This window comes from Halichoerus grypus, chromosome 9, assembly GCF_964656455.1.
Source record: "Halichoerus grypus chromosome 9, mHalGry1.hap1.1, whole genome shotgun sequence".
Taxonomy (NCBI): Eukaryota; Metazoa; Chordata; class Mammalia; order Carnivora; family Phocidae; genus Halichoerus; species Halichoerus grypus.
This window is the reverse complement of record NC_135720.1, coordinates 136,516,235-136,542,320: the sequence shown is the minus strand read 5'-3', so window position 1 is coordinate 136,542,320 and position 26,086 is coordinate 136,516,235. Positions and strand designations below refer to the sequence as shown.

At 39.1% G+C, this 26,086-nt stretch overlaps 1 protein-coding gene across 5 annotated transcripts in view; it reads left to right on the top strand.

Moving 5' to 3' along the window:
- Window positions 1–26,086, top strand: part of LOC118526730 (uncharacterized) — a 45,759-nt gene that overhangs the window by 2,015 nt on the left and 17,658 nt on the right. For 2 of the 5 annotated variants that reach the window (XR_013441427.1, XR_013441424.1), the window contains exons 1-2: window positions 98–426; window positions 1,249–1,348. Coding sequence is in view for 1 of the 5 variants with exons in the window: in XM_078055732.1 (XP_077911858.1) it covers window positions 1,249–1,348 (100 nt within the window). In the remaining 4 variants the exon portion in view is untranslated. Of the gene's footprint in view, window positions 1–97; window positions 427–1,248; window positions 1,349–6,959; window positions 8,697–26,086 lie in introns of those variants that run through there. The other 3 variants (XR_013441426.1, XM_078055732.1, XR_013441425.1) reach the window with 2 other exon arrangements.

The window sequence follows — 26,086 nt, the reverse complement described above, 5'->3', positions numbered from 1 at the left end:
AGGCGGCGAGGGCGGAGGCTCCGGGCGGCGCTGGGGGGCGGGGAGCCGGGCAACCCGAGCGGCCGGGTGGGCGGGGGGTCGGGAGTGGCCAGCCAATCGGGCGGACGGAGCCACCTCAGGGAATGACGCTCGGGCCAATGGGAAGGACACTCCATTCCGTCAACGCTGTGGGTCGGGGTTCTGAGAAGAGAGCTGAGTGGGAGTCGGGCCAGGCTGGTGTGTGCCCTAGGGAGGGGAAAAGAGAGGGAGAAGTTCCTGTGAAGAACTGCGGGAATGTGCGGCTGGAATTCACTCTCCCCCGGCTCAGGCTGCTGAGGGAGCGCAGGGCCCTGCTCGAGGATCCTAGCGCGGCGACCAGGGACCCTCCGCCACCCATCACTCCAGCCCTGGGATTCCAGTGCCTTAAGAAGGACGCTGTTCAAGAAGGCACGTTCGTTCTCTTCTGTATTTTCCCTCTCCGTTTCATTATTCGCCTTTTCACAATCGCCGAAACCATAACGATGGAACGGAATGGAATGTGCAGCCGTTCCGTTTCTTTTTTTAAAAAAGGTTAAAGCTTAGCAAAAAAAAAAAAAAAAAAAAAAAGGAAAAGAGTGCCGAACGCAGATATTTGGTGAAGGGACATACAAATCAAAACGTTGTAGGATTTTTCTTTCACCCATCTAGATGCACAAGTGGGCTCAAGAAATGCAATTTCCTCAAAGCATTAAATGAGGGCACGTAAATATTAAAAATGCATGGGCACGGAGTATTTAAAATTCCACCATGACATATAATATTAATCCGTTTTATGTAAAATTCATACCTGTGACTTGATGTAGGCCCTTAACGCACCGCCTCACGTGTTAGCGTACCCCGCTTTAAATAAGATGCGAAGAATGGCCAGTCTCCTTTTGCAGCAAAGCATTAAAATTCACACTTCCAGTTCCTGGAGTCCTGCTTGGGCCACACCCTGCAGAAAAGTCTGTTCATTAAGGACGTTTCTGAGGTTACTAATAGAAAAGCTGTCCTGGAAGGGTTCAAACAAAATTGCACAATGAACTTTGATAGGACCCTGTGTGTACTCTTCAAGGAAAAATTGAGCCCTTTGGTTGAGAAATGAGCATTAAGACTCTCTGGTCATTGAGGATATAAATTTTGAGTGCCTTCACCCTGCAAACCTCCCACCTTTAGACAAGCTAAGAGAGGAGTTAACTCAGGAATTTTCTTTTGTGTACCTGATATAGATTGGTGCCTTCATTTTTATAGATCATTAAGAGAAAGAGATGTGGACCTCACCTCTTCCTGTCTACCCTCTTCAAGGAAGCTCTCCCTCCCTGCCCAGAACTGAAATACCTGCATCAGGCAGGTAGGTACTTTGTTTAGCCACGTGGGTATTTTATAACTATTAAACTACTAGCTCCCCAGAGCACATTCCTTTTTCCTGATGAAATGAGGAGTAACGATGTAATGCTGGTTTCACAGGAAGATGCAACATCCCTCCTCTCCCCTAATACTTACACATTACTATCTCTACTAATTGTTTGGAAACGAGGGACATTCTCACTTACTTACATGCATACTTAGGTGGTCTACATACACACTTATCAAGAAAAGGAGAATTGTAAAACCTCCAAGAAGACTTTCTTCTAACTACAGGCGTAGTTTTATATATTCTTAAATTAGAATGAATAAACACAGAGAATATTTTCGTTTTAGAGACAAAGGTGGGCCAAGGAGCACTCGAGGGCATTAAGCTACTACCGTGGAGCTTGTCATATCATCACAGATGATAATAATAAGTGGAGATATGTACAGATGTTTCTGTTCCATTGATTTTTTTTCTTTGTTAGAGTTTAAAAGCTGCTTCAACATTTAAAACCTAAGATTTTTCTCTGGCAAAATTGAACAATGCTACTATACCCAGGGCACACTCATTTCAAAACTTTACAGATCCTGAGTTGATTCGATTTACAATGTAAGTTTTAAATACGTGACACAAAGGAACAAACCTATCCATCTTGTTGGACTTTGCTAAATCTCAGAGAGCCGTACCCTGGGTGTGACAAGTGCCAAATGCCAGAGTTTCAGGTTTTGTTGGAGTTGCTCTGTGTGACTGGCTCAAAGTCAGAATAGCTGGGTTACTGTGGAGCCTAAGTTCAAAGGAATGTACCCTGGCCACATGATCAAGAACACCCAGGAAAAATGTGATCCCCCAAATCCTGCCAGGTTGGAAGACATTAATCAATTAAAAGCTAGGAAAACATTATACGATGGAAATAAAGTATCAAATCCTGTGCTTTTTGGCCTCCGAAACCTGAGAGCACCAGGGGCTAACCAATGTATGTTTTTGATTCTTAGACACAGTCACTTGCATGATGTCAAAGCTGAAGTCATAAAAGACTCCCAGCACTGATCGTTCAAACCGGAGTTTACTCAGCAATGACTAGATTTTGGGAAAACCTTGCAAGCTACGTGATTTGTAACGCAAAGGAGAGGGAAACTTAGTTTCCCACGACTCTTCCTTTTACATCAAAATGCTTCGCTGGCACTTGTAAAAGTAAGATGGGCTAGCTAGCCAAAAGCCCTTTGCCATGAAAGTGCTAGAGGCTCCCAAAATGTTCCTTAGAGGGACCCTGGGATGAAATAGTCTTGGGAAAATTGCCAGGGAGCCCTGGTGCCCAGAGTCATGTGTACACCCTTCCTCCAGACAAAGAGTTCTGCAGCCCTTTCTTGGGATGCTTTCTAGACGCTAATCAGAGCCTTGCTGAACTGCAACACCCAGGCTCTTAGAATTCACAAGCACCCTGTGTTTACATGAAGCAAGGGTATCCAAGCATATTGTGCTATTCAGTCCAAATGCCTTTTTAGGACTTGATACTTCTTTCCCCATGGCTTGCAGGGAAGCAGTGGGTGGGCTCAGACAGATAAACAGGAGCATTCCCATGCCTTGGTGCCTCTCTAGATGTAAATGGTCACTGGAAGGAGGCACATGCATTCTTTCCAGGCACAAGGAACCAGTATGTACTCTGTTGCAGGAGCGTCCCTTGCTCCAAAAGAGTACATTGGGCAATGTGGCAGTTCATGCTCAAGGCTGCTTTATCTGGCACTGAGTGTTACAGACTTACTTGTGCTACCCTTGGATTGCTGATACCAGTCCCGGAAACACTGATAACCTTTTTGATTTGCCCAGTCTTGGGAAAGCCTTATAAGAAGGGGACGTTATATATTGAACATAGCCAAGCAGACGTGGCCAGCAAAAATGCCTACTTCAGGAATTTTGAAAGGTAGTCTGTTGAAATAAGAAGGAGCTGATGTGAAGAAGAAAGAGGTGTCCTTTGTTTTTACCTTAGGAGAGTAAAAGTGTAAGGCTTTTTTTTTTTTTTTAATGATTCTATTTGTTTATTAGAGAGAGACAGAGAGAGAGCACACGAGTGGGGTGAGGGGCAGCGGTAGAAGGAGAAGCAGCCTCCCTGCTGAGAAGCACCCCCCCCTGCCAACATGGGGCTTGATCCCAGGACCCTGGGATCATGACCCAGCCGAAGACAGATGCTTAACCGACTGAGCCACCCAGGCACCCCAAGAATGTGGGCTTGAAAGTCAGAACACCTCTGGGTGGCTCAGTCGGTTAGGCGTCTGCCTTCGGCTCAGGTCATGAACCCAGGGTCCTGGGATTGAGCCCCACGTTGGGCTCCCTGCTCAGTGGGGAGTCTGCTTCTCCTTCTCCCACTGCCCCTCCCCCTGCTCATGCTCTCTCTCTCTCTCTCTCTCTCTCTCTCTCTCCCTCTCACTCTAATAAATAAATAAAATCTTTTTTTTTTTTTTAAGTCAGAATGCCTGGGCTCCAATTTTGGCTCCTTGGTTTAGTAATTTTATATCATTAAGCTGGATTTTTAAATTCCTGTGCCTTTCTTACATGAAATGAGGATAGAAATTATATCTGCTTTATAATGTGTTCATATATATATTTAAACTTATATAAAGTTCTTAGAACAGTATCTGGCACTTAATGAGTGTTAGACTTTATTATTATTTTTGGCACATTATTTCTGTCTGTGGCTTGTCTTCTCATTCACTTAACAATCTAGGAGAGCACAAGTTTTTAATTTTGATGATGTTCATTTTATCAATTTGTTCTTTAATGGAGCATGCTTTTGGTATATCTAAGAAATCTTTGCATAACCCAAGGTAACGAAAGTTTTCTCCTGTGTTTTCTTCTAGACGTTTTATAATTTTTAGGCTGGGTTGGTTTTATGGGCACACAACTTATGCAGCCAAACAGGGTCCCAAGCTTAGAAGGGTCTCGTTGGTTTAATGCTCTGATGTTACTATCTTGAAATTCTCAGTAATTTTTGACAAGAGGGCCCATGTTTTCATTTTGCACTGGGCCCACAAATTATGTAGCCAGTTCTGGCTTTAGGTTTTAGGTTTAGGTCTGTGATCCGTTTTGTGGTTATTTTGTATGTGGGTCAAGATATGAATTGAAATTTCTATTTTTTGCATATGCATGTCTGATAGTTCCATCACCCTCTGTTGAAAAGACTCCTTTTTCCATTGGACTGGCTTTGCACCTTTGTCAAAAATTGGTTGTGTATATATGTATGGTTCTATTTCTGGCCTCTGAATTTTGTTTCATGGGTCTATTTGTCTGTTTTTACACCATACTGTTTTGATTACTATAGCTTTAGAGTAAGTCTTGAAATCAGGTAGTATTGATTGACTGATCCTCCAGCTTTGTTGTTCTTCATTACAAAGTTGCTTGGCTATTCTGGATATATGTTGCATTTCCATACGGATGTTAAAAGCAGTTTGTGAATGTCTTCAAAAAAGGGCCTGTATCCAAAATATATCAAGAGCATCTACCAAGAACATATAAAGATCTCTCAAACTCAATAATAAAAGAACAAACAACCCAATTAAAATGTGGACAAAAGATCTGACCAGACAGTCCACTAAATAAAATATACAAGTGACAAATAAGCACAGGAAAGATGCTCAATATCACTCGTCATTTGGGGTACAAGTACACTTCAAAGCTACTATGAGATATCACTACACACCTGTCAGAACAGCTAAAATTAAAAAGACTAACCACACTAAATACTGGTGAGGATGCACAATACCTGGAGCTCTCCACACTGCTGGTGGGAATGTAAACTGAGAAAAACTGCTTTGGAAAACAGTTTGGCAGTTTCTTAAACGTTAAACATACGCACACCACATAGCATACCATAATTCTACTGCTAGGCATCTGTCCAAGAGGAGTAAAATAATATATCCAAGGGCCATGAGGGGACACAAGAATGACAGGTACATTTACTATCAGGATTGTGGTAATGGTAATGTCAAAATGTATCAAGTTGTGCAATATATATATCTATATATAGGTATATATATATAGTATATCATTTTATATGGTATGGCAATTATATCTCCATAAAGATTTTTAAAAGTATTAATTTTTAAAATTAATATTTCGATCTCAGAAGAGCTTCTTCCATGAATCCACCAGTTTGTTCTTTAACTTCTGTAGATGGGTATTTTATCGTCTCTCTCTCTCTCTCTTAAACTCTGTATCATAGTGCTATCTGTCGGGGATTATAGCATTAGCTGAATGCTGGTGAGATGCCCTCCAAAGCAGACATGAGACATGTATGCTTGAATATGTCAGCTGTCATGGGGATCCATTAACATAGTCAATCACCTGCTAGAAATGGGCTTTGCTAAAACCACTTCCACTCCTCCCTGTTTTGTGTTGTTCTAATGTGACATGGATTTGAGGCTCTGAGGAGGACTCAACCTGATTATTGGAAATACTCTTCCCTTGTGCAGAATGAAAGCTATGCTCTGGACTCTCATCTCAGTGCTTCACCCCAGCTGCAGCATCTGCCGCCTCAGGTACCCCACATTAACAGCTGCCTGGGGGCACACACACACTGGATGGGGACGATAAGAAGCTCCATCATTCTATATTCAGGATGGCTTGCCATTTCCCCTCTTTACCCTTTCTGTCTCAAGAAAATAAACAATCTAACAGGATTAAATGCATTCCCTTCCAGAACAGGGAGTAAAAAATCCCAGCTGGTATCCTAGTTTTGCCTCTAAAATCCTATGGCTCAGTCTGTGGCCTCAGCTTCTTCATCTGGCAAGAGGAGGGATTTATAAGGATGGAGTGAGGAGTAGCTGCATTGAACACCCTAGGAGAAGGGCAGTAAGTAAACAGTAGGAGGCAGTAGACTTGCGTATAAAAGATACTCAATGTCCCCTGAAGTCTGCACCATTATTGAAAGGGGCTTGTAATAGGTAAATGGTTATAAAGATGCCAAAGAAAACAAGTTATTGTGTTAGCTCATCATTATCCACTAGAGGAGAAATTCAAGACAAGAATGTATGCATGTATGTGTGTACTATTTAAAATTCATCCTAATAGGGGCGCCTGGGTGGCTCAGTCAGTTAAGCATCCGACTCTTGATTTCGGCTCAGGTCATGATCTCCAGGATCAGGAGATCTAGCCCTGCCTTTGACTCCACGCTCAGCGGGGAGTCTACTTGAGATTCTCCCTCTCCCTCTTCCTTTGCCCCTTTCCCTGCTCTGCTCTCTCTCTCTCTCTCTCAAATAGATAAAATCTACAAAAACTTTCGTCCTAATAATTACTGATTTGTATCTGCTGCATCCTTTCTTTGAGCAGGCAATACCACAAGTAAAGTCACTGCTAAGATCTCTTCTAGTCACAGCACAAACTGGTGCTAGCCTTCCACTGATGAAAGATTTCAGCTACATTTCCCTTTCTTGTACGGTGAATGCAAAATAATCCCCCAGTCTAGAAAAAGCACAATGAGATGTATTTTAACTACTTAAAGGAAAGATGCTAACTAAACAGTAATTTGCTTCATATCTTGGATCTGAATGCTGGACGTGAGCTGGTCACACAGTAAATCTGCCTTTGCTGAGGAGAACTTTCCCCTTTTGTTGGTATCTAGGTCATGGTTCCTAAGAATGGATACAATGTTCAAGAGATGGTTGCAATTTTTTCCCTGAAGAGGAATTTTTGAGACCTTTTTTGCAGATCTCACACGGTTGTCATTGTCGTTGGATGGCTCATGATGTCCGTGAACTGTGTACCTGCAGTGCAAGATGGCTCTGGAAAGTAGATGAACAGCATGAAAACCCACTTGTATGAGAAATAATTAAACTCCTACATTTTTCTACTGGCAAAACACGTGCAACAAATCACTAAAGGAATTCAAGATGCAGGATTAAAGGAAAAAGGGACTGAGTTAACTCTGAGCTTTATCAACATTGGTGATTGTATGTGAAAATTGTCCAGTTTAAATAAAACCATCCCTTTGGGAGGGATTATAGTTACTACTTTTCCTTGAATAGAATTAAATGATATTTATAATCTTTAAAGACTAAAATCTTGGATGGAATATATTTTCCTAAAAGTCTATTTGACAGAATAATCTAAAAATTTGATAAAACATTAGATAATACTACTTGGTCTAAGGGAACCCTATTTACCATGTTCAAAACAACTTGTTCATTAGGTCAACATCAATGTATGATTCTCTTTGTTTGCATTATGTTCTAAAAATGGGCAAGACACATATTATAAGGAAAAATAAGACAATTCCTGTGACATTGTAAACATGCTACATATATTGTCTGAGGCTTTGGGGAATAATTAGGTTGGAATTTTAGGATATCCAAGTAACTTGTTAAAAATGCTTTCACATTGGTCATCAACCCACTGTGCTGTCTTTATCAGGAATCTACAACTTGTACTACATAAAATGAGTTTGCCCTTTAGCAGATTATTAAGTGGGCAAGTCTGGCACCTTCCCACATTGTCCATCAACAGTCTTCCCAGAGCCGCCGACTCTTGATCTCTGGTGAACACAGTTGGAAGACTCATAAAGCTTTCTTTTTATCCAACTTCTAGGAAAAGCATCCTAATATCCCAAAGAGATATATGCTTAAAATTTCTACATTATGAATTATATAAAACCGATCTTTTCAGCCTTACTTTTAAGGCTCTCTGTCAACTGATCCTTCTCCAAAACGGTTTCGATTCAAGTCAACTCGAGTCAAGCCTACAACATATGTATTGTACATTTGTTATATGACAAGACTGCATTCAAGAAAAGTTAAGTCTCTTGCCCCCATGGAACTTGCTGTTGAGATGATGGCTTACACAAATTAAAAATTCATTAATGAAATACAACGCATTCTGTGCTATAATACAGGCATGTATGGGCTACTGTGGAGGCAAAAACCAAAGCCTGGGTCAAAGGAAGCTTGAAAGAGGAAGAGTGACTTGAGCTCGATCCTGAAAGATGACTTCTTCAGTGGTGAAGGCTTTCCAGGTAGTGGCAATGGCAGGAGCAGAAGCTCGGAGGAGTGAAAAGCAAGGGTCTCCCTTGTCATTCTTCCTGCCTCAGTCCAAACACTCAACATCCATTGCTTTACATTCGACTAGTACTTTTCTTCCTCATCTCATCATACTCTTCCCTTCAAAACCATTTTTCACTTTCTTTTCTCCCAATCTGCAACCACCAGTTCCTTCAAAAACCATGGCTTCTGCATCCACGAAGCTATTGATCATGAATTCCCTCGCTATAATTATTTACAAGTCACTTTATTGACTTTCCATTTTATAATTAAGGATATAAAAATTGCAAGGTAATTGAGAAACTACAGAAAAACATAAAGATGAAAATAACCCACACCTAGAAATAACCACACCGTGAATATAGATATTATTTCTCGAGCAAAGATTTTTGACATGCAATGCATACTTCTTGGAAACCTAATTTTCACTTTATATGGCATGGATACATTTTCCTATCAATAGTTACTTGTCTTTGTCATCATTTTTATGGTTGCATGGTAGTCTATTATGTGGACATGCCATAACTCATTTAACAAACTATTATAAATATTTGTATTGTTTCCAACTTTTGGCTGCGTATTCTCATCACATCTGATGCACTTCTTTTAACTCAGTATTACACGGTGGTTTGCATTTGTTGGCATGCTACTGCGCAGTTCTCTTCAAGCTGTGTCGGGATGGATCGTCAACTACCAAAACATCTTAAGGCAAGGCCAGTTCTTTTTGCTACTTTTTATGGCTCAATAAGGAGATTTATTGGGAAGTGCTCAAGTGGCTACTCAGGTGGCTCGGCACCATCTCTCAGGATGACATCCTAATGAAGAGCTGTTCAGAGGTGACCTGCAGATTTCCCACATATTCAGAGAGTGGTTGGCTTGTTGAAATGAGAAGAGGAAGTGTTGGAGCCAAGTAATGGTGGATCCACTGGAGCAGCTGACATCCCAGGAAGGTTCTGGTCTACTTAACAAAAAAAGCTCTAGAAAAGTTGCTAAGACTTTAAATTATGAATTTGCTGGAGATTTCTCAAGGGAGGGAAATGGTGGAAAGGAGACATCATGGGATAGAAAGCAGAGCATGTGGGCTGCATGAGTGAGCGCCGGAACTGTTATGGGTACCATGAGTAGGATCATGTCAGTACTTCTGCTACTGTTGGTTCTCTCTCTACTCAGGGTTCATTTCTAGGCTGAGCCTCTCAGTCCTTTCTTTCAATTCTTTATTTTCTTGCTCAATCGTCTCCTACAACCTGAATTTAAATGCAGTTGCAAACAATTTTGACAATGAAGTTTATGTCCTCTCTGCACACCAACTAATCATTATATTCACCCACATTGACCCAAACCCTTTTATTCCTGGAGGCCAAACCAGTTTTCTTTTGAAGTCCGTAGTCACCACCCTACTGTAATCCAATAGCAAATGATAAACTGCCTGTCCTATTGGTTAAAATGTAAACGAGGAATAAGTAAGTAGAGAAGACAATTTTTATCAAGTTTCTTTTTGGAAATTCATGTATTCATTCATTTTATTGAACAACCAAGCACAGAACTATGTAAGTCAAGTAGGTATAAAGGTCCCCTTGAACGATATGAGTTTAGAAATGCCTATTATAACAATGTCACTAATATAATCATTTATTTGGGCAAAATTTGTCTTGGGATAGAATGTCTTTAGTATAAGGATGATTCTTTATTGTCTCGATTGTAATATGATTAATGTTTAACATATTGATGAGACAGCAGTTTTATAATCCGGGAGGTCAGAAATCCGTTATTTAATTTCTGAAAGGACATGAAATCACAAAAGCAAAGCACTCTTTTTCATCCTGTCATAGTATATTTGCTGAGCCACCGGGTTCCCGATGCATCTTTATATCTGTCCTGCTGAACTGAGGAAGTGTGGTTATCATTTTACTACAATGGTGGTGCTAAGGTCTTTACTGCAGGCGTAACAAGGGATCTCTTCCTTCCTTCTGCCTTGGGTAACCTAAAAAAATAGAGTGTTATCTGTTCTAGGTCTTGATCAAACCTAGACTTGTTTCAAAAAATGTGAAGAAGTGTTGGCCACAGCTCTATCTCTTCGATTTTTGTCACTGAATTTTCAGACAATTCCAGATTTTAGAGGTGAGTAGGCAAGTGGAGCAGGTCTGAGAGCCAGCTCCAAAGACCATTCCTAAATAGATCATCAACTTGCTTATGGGATCGTATATGGCAGAGGAGGGAAACTGGCTGAAGGTCTCCCTGTTAGTTCTCATTCCCTTGTCATGAATAAAAATCACACATCTAAATCAATATGGCTTTTCCTCTTGGATATTTAATTTTTATATTTCTCCCAATGATTGTAACATGCTAACTAAGGGCTACTTATAATCAGCAGAAGAATTTGGATTAGTGATTGGGAAGTATCTGGACACTAACAGCAAATAATACCTCAGATCAAACTTTTCAGAGATCACATAGAAAAGAAAATATGAGGGGTGGGGCAAGAATCCAGGTCTGACATTTAGGAAAGTAAATACAGAAAGGCAAAAAACATTAGAGATGGTATTTTGAATGAATGAGCTATTTTAATGAGAGCTGCTAGAATGTGATACAAATATTTACTAGGTAAACCCGTAGAATTTTCCCTGTATTCACATATTTAAAGCAGAATAAAATGATTTGGGTGGAAGGTTTGAGTGGAAATTATCTAGGTCCCTTCCAAATGTAAATTTCTGTGATTTCATGACATTCTTCTATCACTGTGCATGCTATTCCTTCTTAATTTGCAATCTCCAATTAGCTTTGCAATTATAGTTTTAGTAAAATGCTTCACTGGTCTTCACTTTCTAATGCCTAACACCACTTTAGTACAGGCAGCAAAGAGCTAAACAGGTACCTTGGTGATGAAGGTACTTGACCTATGTCAGTAATAGAAATATTTCATCTTGCAAGAGATTCAGCACTTATTTTAAAGCATCCTGTTTGCTTTGTGCAAGCCTTGTACATTACCATCTAGCACAAGAGTCTCATCTATAACGTGGAAGACATTTATATTCATGTAGTGGCTGCATTTTTGAAATACAAAGTATGAATCTTTATTATCAGTTCTGATTTCCATAAGTCATCCAAGAAAACTAGTCTCATTACTCCATAGTCCTATTGCACAGATAAATCCTGGTTATCTTCCACATTTTTATTGACTTTTTTTTCAGGAAGTAGAGTGTCTATATAGTCGGAAAGGATTTGCAACAACTCACCTCATATACAACAACACATCGTTGGACTCATCTTCTAATTAAAGCAGGGAAATAAATAGCCAGTTTCCCTATAAATGATGTCACCTGGAGTTCACAATTTAGGGCACTGCATGCATTCACTCTTTCATCTCTTCAAATACCAAAGGCACTTAAACCTGAGGAGGCTTGAATCCATTGTATTATCATTCATTCAATATCTACCAATTTGTATTAGGTCCTTCTATTTCTTCTGGAGATTTAAACCTTTATAATCATAATATGTATTTTATTCTGATCAGTAAGTTCTAGAGAATTATACTCTACAAATATGGGTTACTTTAAGGATGTGTAAGATCAATCTCTCTTTCACTATCTTAAAAATCACTGGCAAAAGTGATGGCATCGATGAAACAGTAGGGTTGAAAGATTAATGCTGGTTCCCAAATGGTGCGCATAATGATCTCCTGCATCCTTGTTTTATATACAGATATCCGAGAACCACCCCTTACCTCATTCTGCTTCAGGTGATTCAAATGTGGTGATTCAAGGACCACATTTCAAAAAATAACTGGTCTAGTCAACAGTGAGTAGAATAATAAATTAAAAAAAAAAAAAACACCGTAGGGGCACCTGGGTGGCTCAGTCGTTAAGCCTCTGCCTTCGGCTCAGGTCATGATCCCAGGGTCCTGAGATCGAGCCCCGCATCGGGCTCCCTGCTCCGCAGGAAGCCTGCTTCTCCCTCTCCCACTCCCCCTGCTTGTGTTCCCTCTCTCACTGTGTCTCTCTCTGTCAAATAAATAAATAAATAAAATCTTTAAAAAAAAACAAAAACAAAAACAAAACAAACACTGTACATATGAGATATCCTCGAGCCTGTAGGGTAAAGGTAGATAATTCAAGACAGAATTTTTCGAGAGTTAGATGTGCAGAAATGAATGGAAATGAATTGGGGAGGGAACAAAGTGGAGACAGAGGTCGATGATGTGACAGCACATGGCAGCTACCATCTATTGAACTGGGACTACACACGAGGCTCTCTGAGATGCCTTCACATATAGATAGATAATTCTCACCATCCTCAGAGGTATGCCAAAATGAAGGACTGAGTGAAATTAGTTAGCAGTTGCAATCAACAGAGTCAATGTAGATGAACAACTTTAAAAGAGCAAAAGAAAAAAAGGTGAATCGGGCAAAAAGATTAATAATCTGTATCTATAACTATGTCAATATCCTATCTACTCATTTTCAGAGGTCTGAACATGAATCATGTCAATACTAGTATTCCTGTGCATGCCGCATTTTCAAATTTAGAACTAAGCCAGGCATTAACCATGGGGGAGAAATTGTCAAAAAATAAATACAAAAAAACCAAGATGAGCAGGGTAAACTGGTTCTCCAAATATAGACTCTTAGGAGTGAAAGGAGGAGTAGCATTTCCCCAGCCAAGTTTCACTTTGGAGGAGAACTCCCAGTCCAGAGTAACCACCATCGCAGCTTTGGTATTACTGTTGATTGTAGCCAGCAAAAGGGAGGGTGGAGCCCTTTTCCTGACAATGAAAACGCTTCACAGAGTTTGGTGAGAACAACATGAGCTCACTCCCTAAAATATCTCAAAATTCAACAGAATTAGAAGTCATGAAAAACATATTACTAACTCTAGTATTTATCTTAAAACAGAAGTTACCTATAACAACATCCTTTTATAAAGCAGAACCACGTGACTTATATAATTAATAAGTTAACTGAAGATAGAATCAAAGGGCACAAAGTTTCAGTTATGCAAGATGAATAAATTCTAGAGATTTACAGATAAAGCATAGTGCCTATAGTTAACACTGTACTGTATAATTAAAAATTTACTTAGAGAGTAAATGTTACATTAAGTATTCTTATCACACACACATAATAGTAATAAAAAAATAATCAAGAGGACAGGAGGAAACTTGGGGGTGATACATATATTTATGGCATAGATAGTGATGATGGTTGCATGGATGTATAGTTATCACCAAACTCATCAAGTTGTTATACATTAAATATGTACAGCAAAAAAGAAAAACATCAGCTAATGGGGGGATGTGTGATTTACAATCTGCAAGATATCCTGAAAAACCCATGCCTTTGCTTCCCAGCTCTGGAGACATGATAAGACCTACACCCTAACCCGCAGTCCTGGCTATACCACTGACCGGGTCAGGCTTATCTCATCCTACAGTTTCCCCATCTGTCAGTGCGATGAGAGGCTAGAACTGCTGGATCCGTAAGGTTCTGTGCAACTCCAGTACTCTATCCTTGTGATTAATTCATTAATCTGTTCGTTTGGGGTGTTGTTTTCAAAAAGAGTTAGGCTGTGAGCCATCGTGATTTACCTTCCTGAAGAATAATAGCAAACCCTTCAGGCTGGTTTTTAAGCAATGGTCAGTAGAGAGCCTATGGCAGCCGTGTTCACACCATTCTCTAGAACAAAAGGACAGAGGTAGGCAGGAGGCTACTTTAATAATCCAGGCTTTGACTCGGCTGATTCAGCAGAAGTGGTGAGAAGTAATTAGATATATTTTGAAACTATGGCCTATGGAATAAATGTGGGTTGTCAGAAGAAAGAGAAGTGAAAAACTTCTGTAATTTTTTATCTCAACAAGTGGAAGGACAGAGTTGACATTTATTGGTGGAGAACTGTGTGTGGAGCTGGGTTGGGGCAAGAACAGTTTAGTTCCACCCATATGAAATTGAAATGCCTGCTAAACATCCAAATTGCGATTCTGAGTAGGTAGCTGAATATCTAAATCTGGAGTTCAAGGGAGATGTTTGTGCTGGTGATACACATTTGGGAGTGATCATCTCCACAGGAAGGGTGTGTAAACCACGAGACTGGATACCATCTTCTAGGGAGAGAGTGTCACTAGAGGGGAGGGTCCAGGGATCATGTTTTTGTATCACTTCAGTGCTCAAAGGTTGGGGAGATGAAGAAGAAGCAGAAAATAGTGCGAGAAGAACGACCACTGAAAATATGGAAGCCAAGGGAAGAAATAGCTTCAAAGGGCAGGGAGCGCCTTAGGCAGGTTAATACGGTACAAGCTGGAAGAAACCTCACCAGGGAAAAAACCCATTAGGAATGGGAGCTGCTTTATCTACCTCATCTTCCAGTTTATCTTTTGTACCCTGGGACAGCAAGCACAGGAAAAAAGGAAGACTTTTTAATTTGATGTATTCAGACAGAAACATATCTGTTTGCATTAAAAAAAAAAAAAAAAAAAAAAAAAATCTCCTGCTTCTAGATGTAGTATGCAAGGGGACCGACCGTGTACTAACTTCTTCCAAGGAGAAATTTTGTTTTTCTGTGTTTTGATGGAGTTGATGCAACTATCCAAAGAGCCTACTTTCCAACTGGAAGAAGGCATCGTAGAAGGATTTTTTTTTAATCTCGAAGAAAAAGAATTCCCTCTTGTTCTTATTCATCATTACAAGGATTTCCTTGTAAATAGGATACATGAAATGAGTGTATGAGCTCTAAGAGAGTGACTATCGATTAAAGGGTACCTGGTAGGCATACCCACAGATCTCCGAGCACCGTCTGCAGCCAGCCCACGTTGACCCCGAGATCTGTCATTTAGAACACCTTTTATCTGTCACTCTCCTTTCACCTCTGACTAGCCCCATCAGGTGTCTGCCAGGTGGTCCATGAGGTCACTTGTATTTTTACAGTTCCCCAACTACCAGCAGGAAACAGCTCTGACCGCCACCCGGAAGCTCTGGGTTATGGGTCTGGTCTCCTCCCTTGCCCATCTGCTTTGTAGGGGTCAAACGAAATTCTTCCCATTTAAGTCTTTCCCTCTTGTCCCTCCTTTATTTGATCCTTTTTGCCTGTGGATTTCAGAATCACATTTATGAACATGGTATTTTCTCATATTTTTGGAGAGAAGGCTTCTTCTTGGTGGCTTTGGGGAGAAGAGGCCCCTTTACTGGCCTGTGATCTTTGGAAGAATGAATCATTTACTAACTTTATCATTAGACTTAGGTTTTCTACAATGCAGATTATGCAGCTAGTTTTGCTAATTATCTGAGTTGTCAAGTCACTGGATGTTTAAAATTCTTGGTCATCAGTTATGCAGATCGTATTTGTGTAGGTGCAAACCATGGGAGTAACCTGGTTAAAACGTGCTTCCTGCTGTATTAAGTTGTGTACTGTTTACCTGACGTTACCTAGAAACATCTGCTTATCATAACATAATTCAGCATTTCATTCTGTTTCCACAGTCACCTTAAATGCCATATAATGACAATGCACCAAATGTTTCCTTTTCCTCTTATTTATCAAATTAAGTACTCATTTTTAACAATAAAAACAAAATAATTTTTTGTCTTTACTTCCTGAATTTTTCACAACATGAATTCCACAACATGAAACATGAATTACTGTTACCAAAAAAGAAAAAAAGGAAAAAAGAGAAATGCACTACCAAAGAATTTCTACTGTAAATGTTTTTATTTTTTGCTATTCTTTATTTAGTGTTATTATTAAAAGAGCATGGATTACTTCCCAGTGACATTTCTAGCTTAATGAGGGATCCTTGGAGTATCAGTTCTAGGTGAAGACAATAAGCATAAAAAATAAGATACATGGGAATTTTCCCTGAAATACAAATACAGTAGGTGATGTGAATTAAGGAATGCACTTGCTGTGATGAGTACCGGTGTTGTATGGAGTGTTGAATCACTGAATTGTACACCTGAAACTAATATCACACTATATATCAACTAACTGAAATTTAAATAAAAAATACAAACAAACCAGCAAAACCAAAACAACAAAACCAACCAACCAACCAAACAAACAAACAAATACAAATCTAAAAGCCAGTCAGTCTGGAAGGCAAAGAGAGGCACGGAAGGATGTTTATGAAGGAAGCCATCAATACCCTGCATTTTTCAGGTGCCTAAGACCGATCAGCCTGTAGGATTACCCCATGGTCAATCTTCCAGTGAATTTGATTTCTCTATATGCTCTGAACATAATTCTTCTCACACCAACTTTTTTTTTAAAAAAATGAACTTTCGGGCGCCTGGGTGGCTCAGTTGTTAAAAAAATGAACTTTCTACTTGGAATAGTTTTAGGTGTACAGAAAAGTTCCAAAGATAGAACAGAGGGTCCCTGTGCAACCTTTGCTGTTTCCCCAGGGGATAGCATCTTACAAAACTATGGTACATTTGTGATGAATAAGAACTTAACCTTGTTTTACTATTAACTACAGACTTCATCTGGAGTCCACTAGGTTTTTCAGTAATGTTCTTTTCCTTTTCCAGGATCCAATCCAAGATACCAAACGGTGTCTAAAACTCCCAACTGTTGAGGAAAATTAGGACCAGAGTTAGAGCTATTAAGACCTTAGACCTAAGGGATAGTAACTGAGATTTGGAATGAGGAAGAGTAAATAGAAATAGCACAGATGTAAGCCTTGGAGAAACCTTGACTTTAAGGATGTAACCATCATTATGTTTTATTTCAAGCCATTTATGTTTGTGATGTTGCTGTCAGTCATCTCGTATTTTCCTTTATTATCAGAATATAACAAGGGTTCTTTTAAGTCAAAATATTGAAAAATCTGTTTACCATGAAACATTGTGGATTTAAGTGAAGGACAGTATCTCAGAGATGTAGTAGTATCATCTAAAGGAAAATGTGGTATATAATATTCTGGGATATATTTACCTTCATACATAGATAGTACCTGGCGTATTTCATCTCCTTCCAATTTATCCATTCTCCCTTGACCTGTAGCTACAGGAAACATCACAATGTTTCTTTGATTCATTCATTCACCCCCAACAGATATTGGGAACCTCTCTGTGCTAAGCCCTGGGCTGAGCTATATAGACCTCTGAGTCTTTTAAATGAACCCAGGTAAGATAATCAGGCTTCACAGCACAGTGGGCAGGTGCTAATAGAGGTATTCCTAGAATACTGTGCAAGAAAGCATGGAAGCCATGATGAGACAAAGGAAACTCATGCAGATGACATGGAAGCATGAGGTAGCATGGTCTTTTGAGTGTTCATGGCCTGCCTGGAAGACATGGTGGGAGCTGGGACTGGATGTATGGGAGAGGGCTCAAAATGACAAAGGCCTTGGTTGTCAGCTGAGGGGTCTGAATTAATCATGAAGAGGATGGGAAACCAGTGCTCTGATTTTGCTTTGGAAAGGTCAGTCTAGAGAACAGAGTGCTAGAGGAAAGAATTTGAGGCGGGGAAACCAGAGGGAGCTTTGGAAGAGGATGGTTTACACAAGAAACCATAAAGACCTCCTTCCTCTTCTCTGCCTGACTAACACCTAAATCATCATTTTAATGGTAGGTTGAAACGCTACTTCTTCTGAAAAGCCTTGTTTTGTTTTTTCCTACTCTTCAGACATACCTAATCACTCCCATAGCTATTTGTTTATAACTCCATTATCCATAGTCACTCTGGAGTGTTGCAAAAATTGTTTTCTGTGTCTGTCTTCCCATTACAATGAGCTTCTCTGGTTCAGGGCCTGTGTCTTATTCATCTTGGCACCTTCAGCATTTAGCACGGTGTCTGGCACAGGGTGTCTGCTCAAATATATTTGATGGATACGAGACAGAATGAGTATTTGCTAGCCATGGATAGAATGCATGAGAAAGTTGACCTTTCCCCCCAAACCAAATGTTCACATCACCCAAATTAATTTTTGCAAAATTCAATGCACAAACACTTAATTAGTTCAACTGAGGGAACAAGGAAATGAGACTCAATTAAAGAAGAAATTGTAAGTCTTTAGGCAATTGATATGGATTAGAATTGCTTGGTGATGATTGAGATAATCAAAATTTGTGAGTTAGCAAGTAAGAGAGATGTTTATGGATGCAAACTTGTTGCAGAATACATTATAAAAATGATGTTGTGTGATTTACCTCAACCATAGTCTGTGGACAGAAATTTCTTTAATTCTGAGGGTTATCAATGGGGGTAAACAAATCTGTTGTTGCTGGGTGCTAATTTTCTGGGAAAAGAACTTGATTTAGCCTTTTTGGATCCCTGTTGCAAATTTATAAATAGTCGCTGGAACCAGGGGTCACAAAAGGAAGTGTCATTAGGGGACAGGCAAGTAGCAGAAATGAACAAAGGTGACTGGTGTAATAAACTAGGATGTTGGAAAGCCTTGTGAAATAGAATCATGCCTGATCCATCTCAAGGTGACAGCCCTTACCCCAATCAACAGATTGCTAACATGCAGGAAATTGGGGTCAGTTTGCTATAACTTTTTTTTTTATGAGAAGTCAAATATCTCAATTTTTAATGGAAACTGTATTTTTATATTGGCGATAAATAATTAAAAAAAAACCCACAATCAATACTGTATTTAAAACCACTTCCAGGAATGACAGACCAGGTTGTTTTGGACCTACTTTCCCACCAAGAGCAGCTAGAAAAGCTGGACTAAGTAATACAAAAATAAAAAATCTAAAATCATTGCAGAACCAGCAAGGCATGAAGAATTGTAAGGTCAAGATCTGACAGAGGATGAAAGTCCATAGAGGTGAACCTGATATTTGGGTCTACTTTTCCCTAAAGGTGATTTTGAAATCTGTGGCTGAGAGGATGCAATCTGAGAAAGCTTTAGACAGATTCATGGAAGTGGGAGACCAAAAATTAGAGGTCATTGTTTGCCAAGAAGGAGGGATCTTGGTAAATACCTCAGGAAGTCAATTTGGACCCGGAAAGGCTATCCCTAGAAACAACAGTGACCTGGAAATAGATCAATTCTCAGAGGAACTGAAGCCCAACATCAGATGACCTCCATTTGCCACCTGGACTAAGGTGTGTAGGCTTCCCTAGTGCCCCTAACCTAGCTGCCTGGTAAAAGCATATGCACATTCTTTCTGGAGGAATATAGCAGCATTAAGAGTCTCTCTACAAATTTCACATACAGTGCCTTGTAACCAGGTAAACAAGGAGACAAGATGTCACCAAAATCCAGAAGAAAAATAGACTAGGGAACAGACCCACAGGTGATCCACATAATGGGGTTTTCATACACAGACATTAAAACAACCACCACTCATATTTTTTTTAAAGATTTTATTTATTTATTTGACAGAGAGAAACACAGCGAGAGAGGGAACACAAGCAGGGGGAGTGGGAGAGGGAGAAGCAGGCTTCCCACGGAGCAGGGAGCCTGATGCGGGGCTCGATCCCAGGACCCTGGGATCATGACCTGAGCCGAAGGCAGATGCTTAATGACTGAGCCATCCAGGCGCCTCCCAACCACTCATATTTTAAGAAGTTAAAAGACAAGATGAAAAATATCTACAGAAGACTGGAAACAATAATAATGAACCACAAGAAATTTACAGAATTAAAACTATCTGAGCCATAAAAATATATACAGGAAATCAGATTTTGAGTAATGCTCTGAACATTCCGGGTGTAGCCACTACACCCATAATGGTACCAGACTGCCCTGGCTTATGGTATATAGCAGGAAGCATTTGGCAAAAGTAATGAAATCTTTCTTTATGGCCCAGAAAGGATAGCAAAGATTTTAGATCAAAAAAAGATGAGGGAATTGATACAGTTCAATTAGCTTCAATAATGAGTTTAGACTTTCAATAGTCCTAACAAATATGAATGAATTTTACCAAAATCTCCAATCTAAAATCATACCTGAAACATTTTGACAGGGAAATGCAGAGGGATGGTATAGTAGGGTTCCATAATCTATGGGATCAAATAGATCTAGGTTTGACACTGGGGTCTACTTCTTACTGGACTGGGGAGGGGTGACCTTGGACCAGTTACTAAACTCTCTGAATGTCACAGTCCTCATTTCTAAAATGTGGGTAATCATTAATTTGTTGAAGTTGGTAAGAACATTAGAAAATGCATAAAAAAATTTCCAAGCACAGTAGGCCCATAGAGTAGGCATGATATTCACTCATGGAGTTGTTGGTACAGGTAAGGACTCCACCCACTCTTCTTTCCTCTCCATCCTTTTCCATCTCTATATGACCTAGAGCTCTTTCCACTCGGTTGCCTCTAATCACATGCATTTCTTCACTCTCTCCTTTTACTCATTCCTCTTAGTGATTTTAAGAGAGAAATGGAGAATTCATCCCATGTGATTAATTAGCACATCTATCTCAGGTAATTAATTAGCATCTTCTGGGATTAATATAGTTTAATATATTACCTGGAATATATTTTAATCTATACCTGGAAGCAAGTATATTTTGAAACATCATTGATTTACATTTATTCTGAGAGTACCAAAAAATGACCTTTTTGCTTTTCTCACAGAATATCAAAAATATCAGTATGGGTTGTCTGTTCAAACTAAAAATCTATTTTTTTTTTTTTTTTTACTTGCCAAGGAGAGAGGGTTACAGCTTTATATTTGTGTGGTTGATAGCCTCCATTGTGATAAGCAAGACAGCTTAGCTGAGTCCTGAGTCATCAGCAAGACCCCAACTGTTTCAGTCAATGCACAGAACTCTGGCAGAAGAAACGCTTTTGAATTTGTTATCTGAAACCTTTATTTTTTGGCCATCTTTCCTCTCTTCTACACCTTCTTTTAAGTGTAAATGTCTACCATATTGCCATATTGAAAGACAAATATCATGAGATATGCAAAATTTAAAAATACAATGTCTATATTCCAAATTATTTTGAAATATCCCTCATAGAAGAAATGCTATTTGTGATAAGTATCATTTGCCAAGAGATTTTCACTAAACTAAAAAAACATACAAGAGAACAATTTCTATATCAAAAATATATGAGCACTTTCTATTTTCACTGTATGTACTTCAAATATTAGTACTTAGGAGAATTTTAATATGTTTGCTTCCTTTTATATGAAAAAGAAATTGAACCTTCATTCTTTACTTAAAACTATTTAGATATTTTATACCTGATCTCTATGTAGTTTCTGCCTCAATTTTAACATCTCATTATTATAAGGATGGTTTTCCTCCAGGTGAACATTGGAAAAATGGTAACATTCTTAAAGAATGGAGTTTGATTTTTTTTTTTTCTGCACTAAGATAATAGTTTGTCTTATAACATTCTTTCTAAATGTCAGGGCAAACTCTGTTGAACTGGGTAGCCCTACAAAATTTTTTTATCAACTTAAGCAAACAAAATATATTTTATAGTTTTATGTATCAGCAGAAGAAAAACATTCTCTTTGCTACCCTTTGCTACTTCCTTATTGGAAAGAAATTTTAACTCAACAGCTGTGCATTGACTAAATATTAAAACCAGGTACTGGGGTGGGGGTGGGGGGTGCCTGGGTAGCTTAGTTGGTTAAGCATCTGACTCTTGATCTCAGCTCAGGTCATGATCCTAGGGTCCTGGAATGGAGCTCATGTCTGGCTCCCCACTCAGCGGGGAGTCTGCTTGTCCCTCTGCCCCTCCCCTTGCTCGTGTTCTCTCTCTCTCAAATAAATAAAAATCTTTCAAAATAAATAAGTAAAACCAGGCACTGGGGATATCAGCATGAATTGGTCTTGTACATATAGAATTCATGGCTGCAGGTGTTTTGGGTTCTTCCAGTGTCCTGGGAGTTTTGAAGGAGACATTTTGACAGGTTAGGGTTTTTTGTTTTTTTGTGTTTCCTTTTTCTTCTTCTTCTCCTCCTCCTCCCCCTTCTCTTTTTCCTCCTCTTTCTCCTCCTTGTTTCTTCTTCATAAACTCCCGTTTTTAGAACACTTTTAGATTTACAGAGACATTGGATAATATAATACAGAGATTCCATACACCCCACACACTGTTTCCCCTGTTGTTAACATCTTACTTTAGTAAGATATATAGAGAATTGTAATTAATGAACCAATCCTGATCATTATTCTTAACAAAAGTCTACACTTTATTCACACTTACTTAATTTTCATCTAATACCCTGATTCTGTCCCAGGATCCCACCCAGATTACCACATTACCTTTAGTGGCCATGTCAGGTGACAGGTTCCCAGACACTTCTTGTGTTCAATGATCTTCGATAGTTTTGAGGAGTAGTTTGTTTATGCGTGGGGGGAAAAAAAGACTTAATCCTAGGCTGAGGCACACCCCCTGATTATTTGTCTAGTAGAGGCAAGACTCCCGTTCAACTAGATGGTTCCCTGGTGGGAGCTGCGCAGTCAGTTCATTACGGCTCCTGCGCATATCCACCGCGCCCCTCCTGGGGCTCTTCCCCCAGCCCACTCACTGGGCACCTCCCTGCGGCGGCTGTGCTTTCAGACCACTCTCCTGACTGTGGGCAGTAATGTTTGGCCTCTCAAAACCTTTTCCAATCTAGCTCAGTCTCTCCAGATTCCAAATATTTCTTTATGACTAAAACCCTAGTCATTTCTTTTAAGTAGCAATGACGTCCAGATTTTTATCAGCAGAAATCTTGTCCCTCCTTATTGAAGGGCAGAAAGAGCAGAGTATTCAAAAACCACAGTTGCTGGAATCTGCCTCCTGGACAGGAGAGGGGGTGTTCGTATTTCATCCTTCCAGAACTCCTAACAATTTCTAATGCAGCAAAGAAAAGACAAAACAGTTGAGAATGAATGTTCCTACTCTGCCAGACATAATCCCAAAGGTAGAGTTAGCAATGTTAACATAGAGTGTGTGCAAGATGCTGGAGGAGGGAGACACTAAATCTATTGCTTAGGAAGAAGAAGAAGGGGAAGAAAGGGATCAGCAGAGACTATAAGGCTTCTCACAGGTGATAGCTGAACCAAGTCTTGGAAAACATGTGGTGGGCAGTGCCAGCATCCCAGATAGAAAGAATAGCCCGAACAAAGACATGGGGGCATGGAATAACATGGTATATTTAAGGAACTGCCAATAATTATAAAGTGGTGCGGTGTAGTAGAGGGAATATCAGGGAGCGGTAAGAGATGAGATTGGAAAGGTAAGCAGAAATCGGACAGATTGGAAAGGGTGTCTTATGCCACTCTAAGGTCCAAGAATGCTGTTGAATGCTGTGACATTAGCTCACCTTGGTGGCAGAGCAGCGAGGTTTAAGACCTGGATTGGAAAGGGTTAGGATAAGAAGGTCAAGAGTTAGTGCACTCAGGCAAGAGATCTATCCACTTGGTAAAATGGTAAAAGAGCCCATTTTAAAGTCTTGACGTAAAAAGTTCTTCACTTGCTGAGACTGTGGGTTGATTAGAAGTTGGCAGAGGTTCATGAGACATTGAAACTTTGGCTGCCTGCAGAGATGCTTCTTGGCTGGGGAGAAGTCCAGGAGGCTATTTGCCCTCTAGTGGCAACCATAGAGCATTTTCTACTTTGCTAGCAGTTGGACTAGAATACACAGTAGAGAACAGATCTGCTTGGGAAGCTAGCACTCGTTCTACTTCATGAAGCTATTTGAATTAGTTCCTAGACTTGAATATCTAGCTTAATACATAAACTTAATAGGAGTTAGTTGAAAGAAAAAAAAAAGATGATGGTTTAATAATAAAAAATCTATCATATATATTGCTGGGTTTTATCATTCTCATTGAAAGTAATTTTCAATATTATATTTAATAGGTAAGAATGTAGCATTGTATCACAAATGATATCTTTACCTCAAATTTTTAAGTGTAATTTATTTATTTTTAATGTACAACATAAGATACTTGGAGGTAGATAAATTTCCCTGTGTATCCAAGAATCTATTTTAGACTGATCTGTTCACTTTGATTTTATTCTTGCAGCTAGAGAACTTTGGCCACCCAATTTAGCCTTATAGAATTAACAGTTCATTTTGTTTCCTTTTTTTCACATAAATTGTTTATATCTAATTGAGAAAACTTTGGTATCAGTTTTTTTAATATCAGGTTTTAATCTTTAAAATGTTCAGTCTGAGAAGTAATGTTTTCCCCTGCCTTTGCTAAAGGCACTTCGCAGAAACATCTCATTATTTATTTATAAGGGTAAGTCTCCAGAATAAGGTAACATTATCACTGGCCTACTATTGCCTCCACACACATGGGTACATTCATAATTGATGGGATGGTCTATACTAGTATTGCAGCTAGAACAAACCTCAGGTCAGATCTCTGGGAGAGCAACTCATGTCATTATTTTTGTTAAGGAATACATAAGGGGCATACGTTTAAAATTATCTGAAAGGAGATGTGTGTGTTGACTGGTAGGGGGAAGAGAACTCGTGTGGGAAAGCAAAAGGAGGCACACAAGTCTAGAAGAATATTTTGAACCACGCCTCGCAAAGGAAGTGATTTGTGTTTTCTTTCTCAGTTGTCTCTCTTGTGGGGGCGGGTTAATGATTGACCACTATGTTAGCCTTTTATTCTTTCTTTCCTTTCTTTCTTTTCTTTTCTTTTTTCTTTTTTTGCTGGCAGTTAGGCCCTCAAAGAAACTGAAAGTCTTTGAGAAATAGTAGGTTGAAACTGCTGCGGGAAATTCTGGCCAGATGAACATCCAATAGACAGGTGAGGTTTTCCCTGGAATGCTTCTGCCCAGGCTCCCTTCTCTTGGAGCTGAAATTATCTCATTAGGGAGTTCTCCACCATACAATGGATTACTAATAATGAGAAGGTAGAGTCACTGACATAGAAAGATATTCACCTGTGTGGCTAACGGGGGTGGGGTGGGGTGGGGTGGGGGAAGCAGGCACAAAGTATATGCATGGTATAATGCCATTTTTTTGTAAAAAAAGAAAACTAATGTGTGTATGCGTGTATATATTTATGTATAGAAAACCGACTGGATTTGCTCTAAATGTTAATAAGGATTGTCTCAGGTTTATGGGACAGTGGATAATCTTAGTCCCCCTTTGCTCCCTTTTCTAGTTATCTGTACTTAAAAAAAATTTTTTTTTAAAAAGGATACAAAAATTTTCTTAAAACAGAAAAGATAGTTACATTGTAGGCATAAAACATTTGTTAAGTACTCATAGTTATGTACTCATATTTATGGTTGATTTGGGTTTTAAACATTACTTAAAATCCTTAGGAACTAGAAAAAGATAAAGGTGAATACTATTCTGATTTTAGAGTGGCATAGGCTTTTTTATGTGTTAAAGCAAACAAACAAAAACCATAAAAGATCGATTGATTTTATCACATAATTTTTAAAGCCTCTATAGGTTTTTAAGTGGAAATGCTGTTTAAATAAGGATGAAAGACACATATCAAACTCAGATAAAATATTTACAATATACAAAATCAATTAAAAATGCTTAGCACAGCACCTAAACAAGGTAAGGGGGTAATAAATATAAGCTATTATTTATATTAAGAAATATAAGCTATTTATTGCAAATCAACAAGAAAAATAAAAATTCTTCAAAATTGGACAAACAAAATGAACAAACAAGTCCCTGATCATGCGATGGCTAATAAACTTATGAAATCAAGGTCAAACTAATAGCTATAGAAATGCATATTAATGTATATATATAGTTAAATGGTATACCATATTATTTATATATATATATATATTTATACAAATGCACACCATTCTTTACCTATCAAGTGAACAAAGATTTATT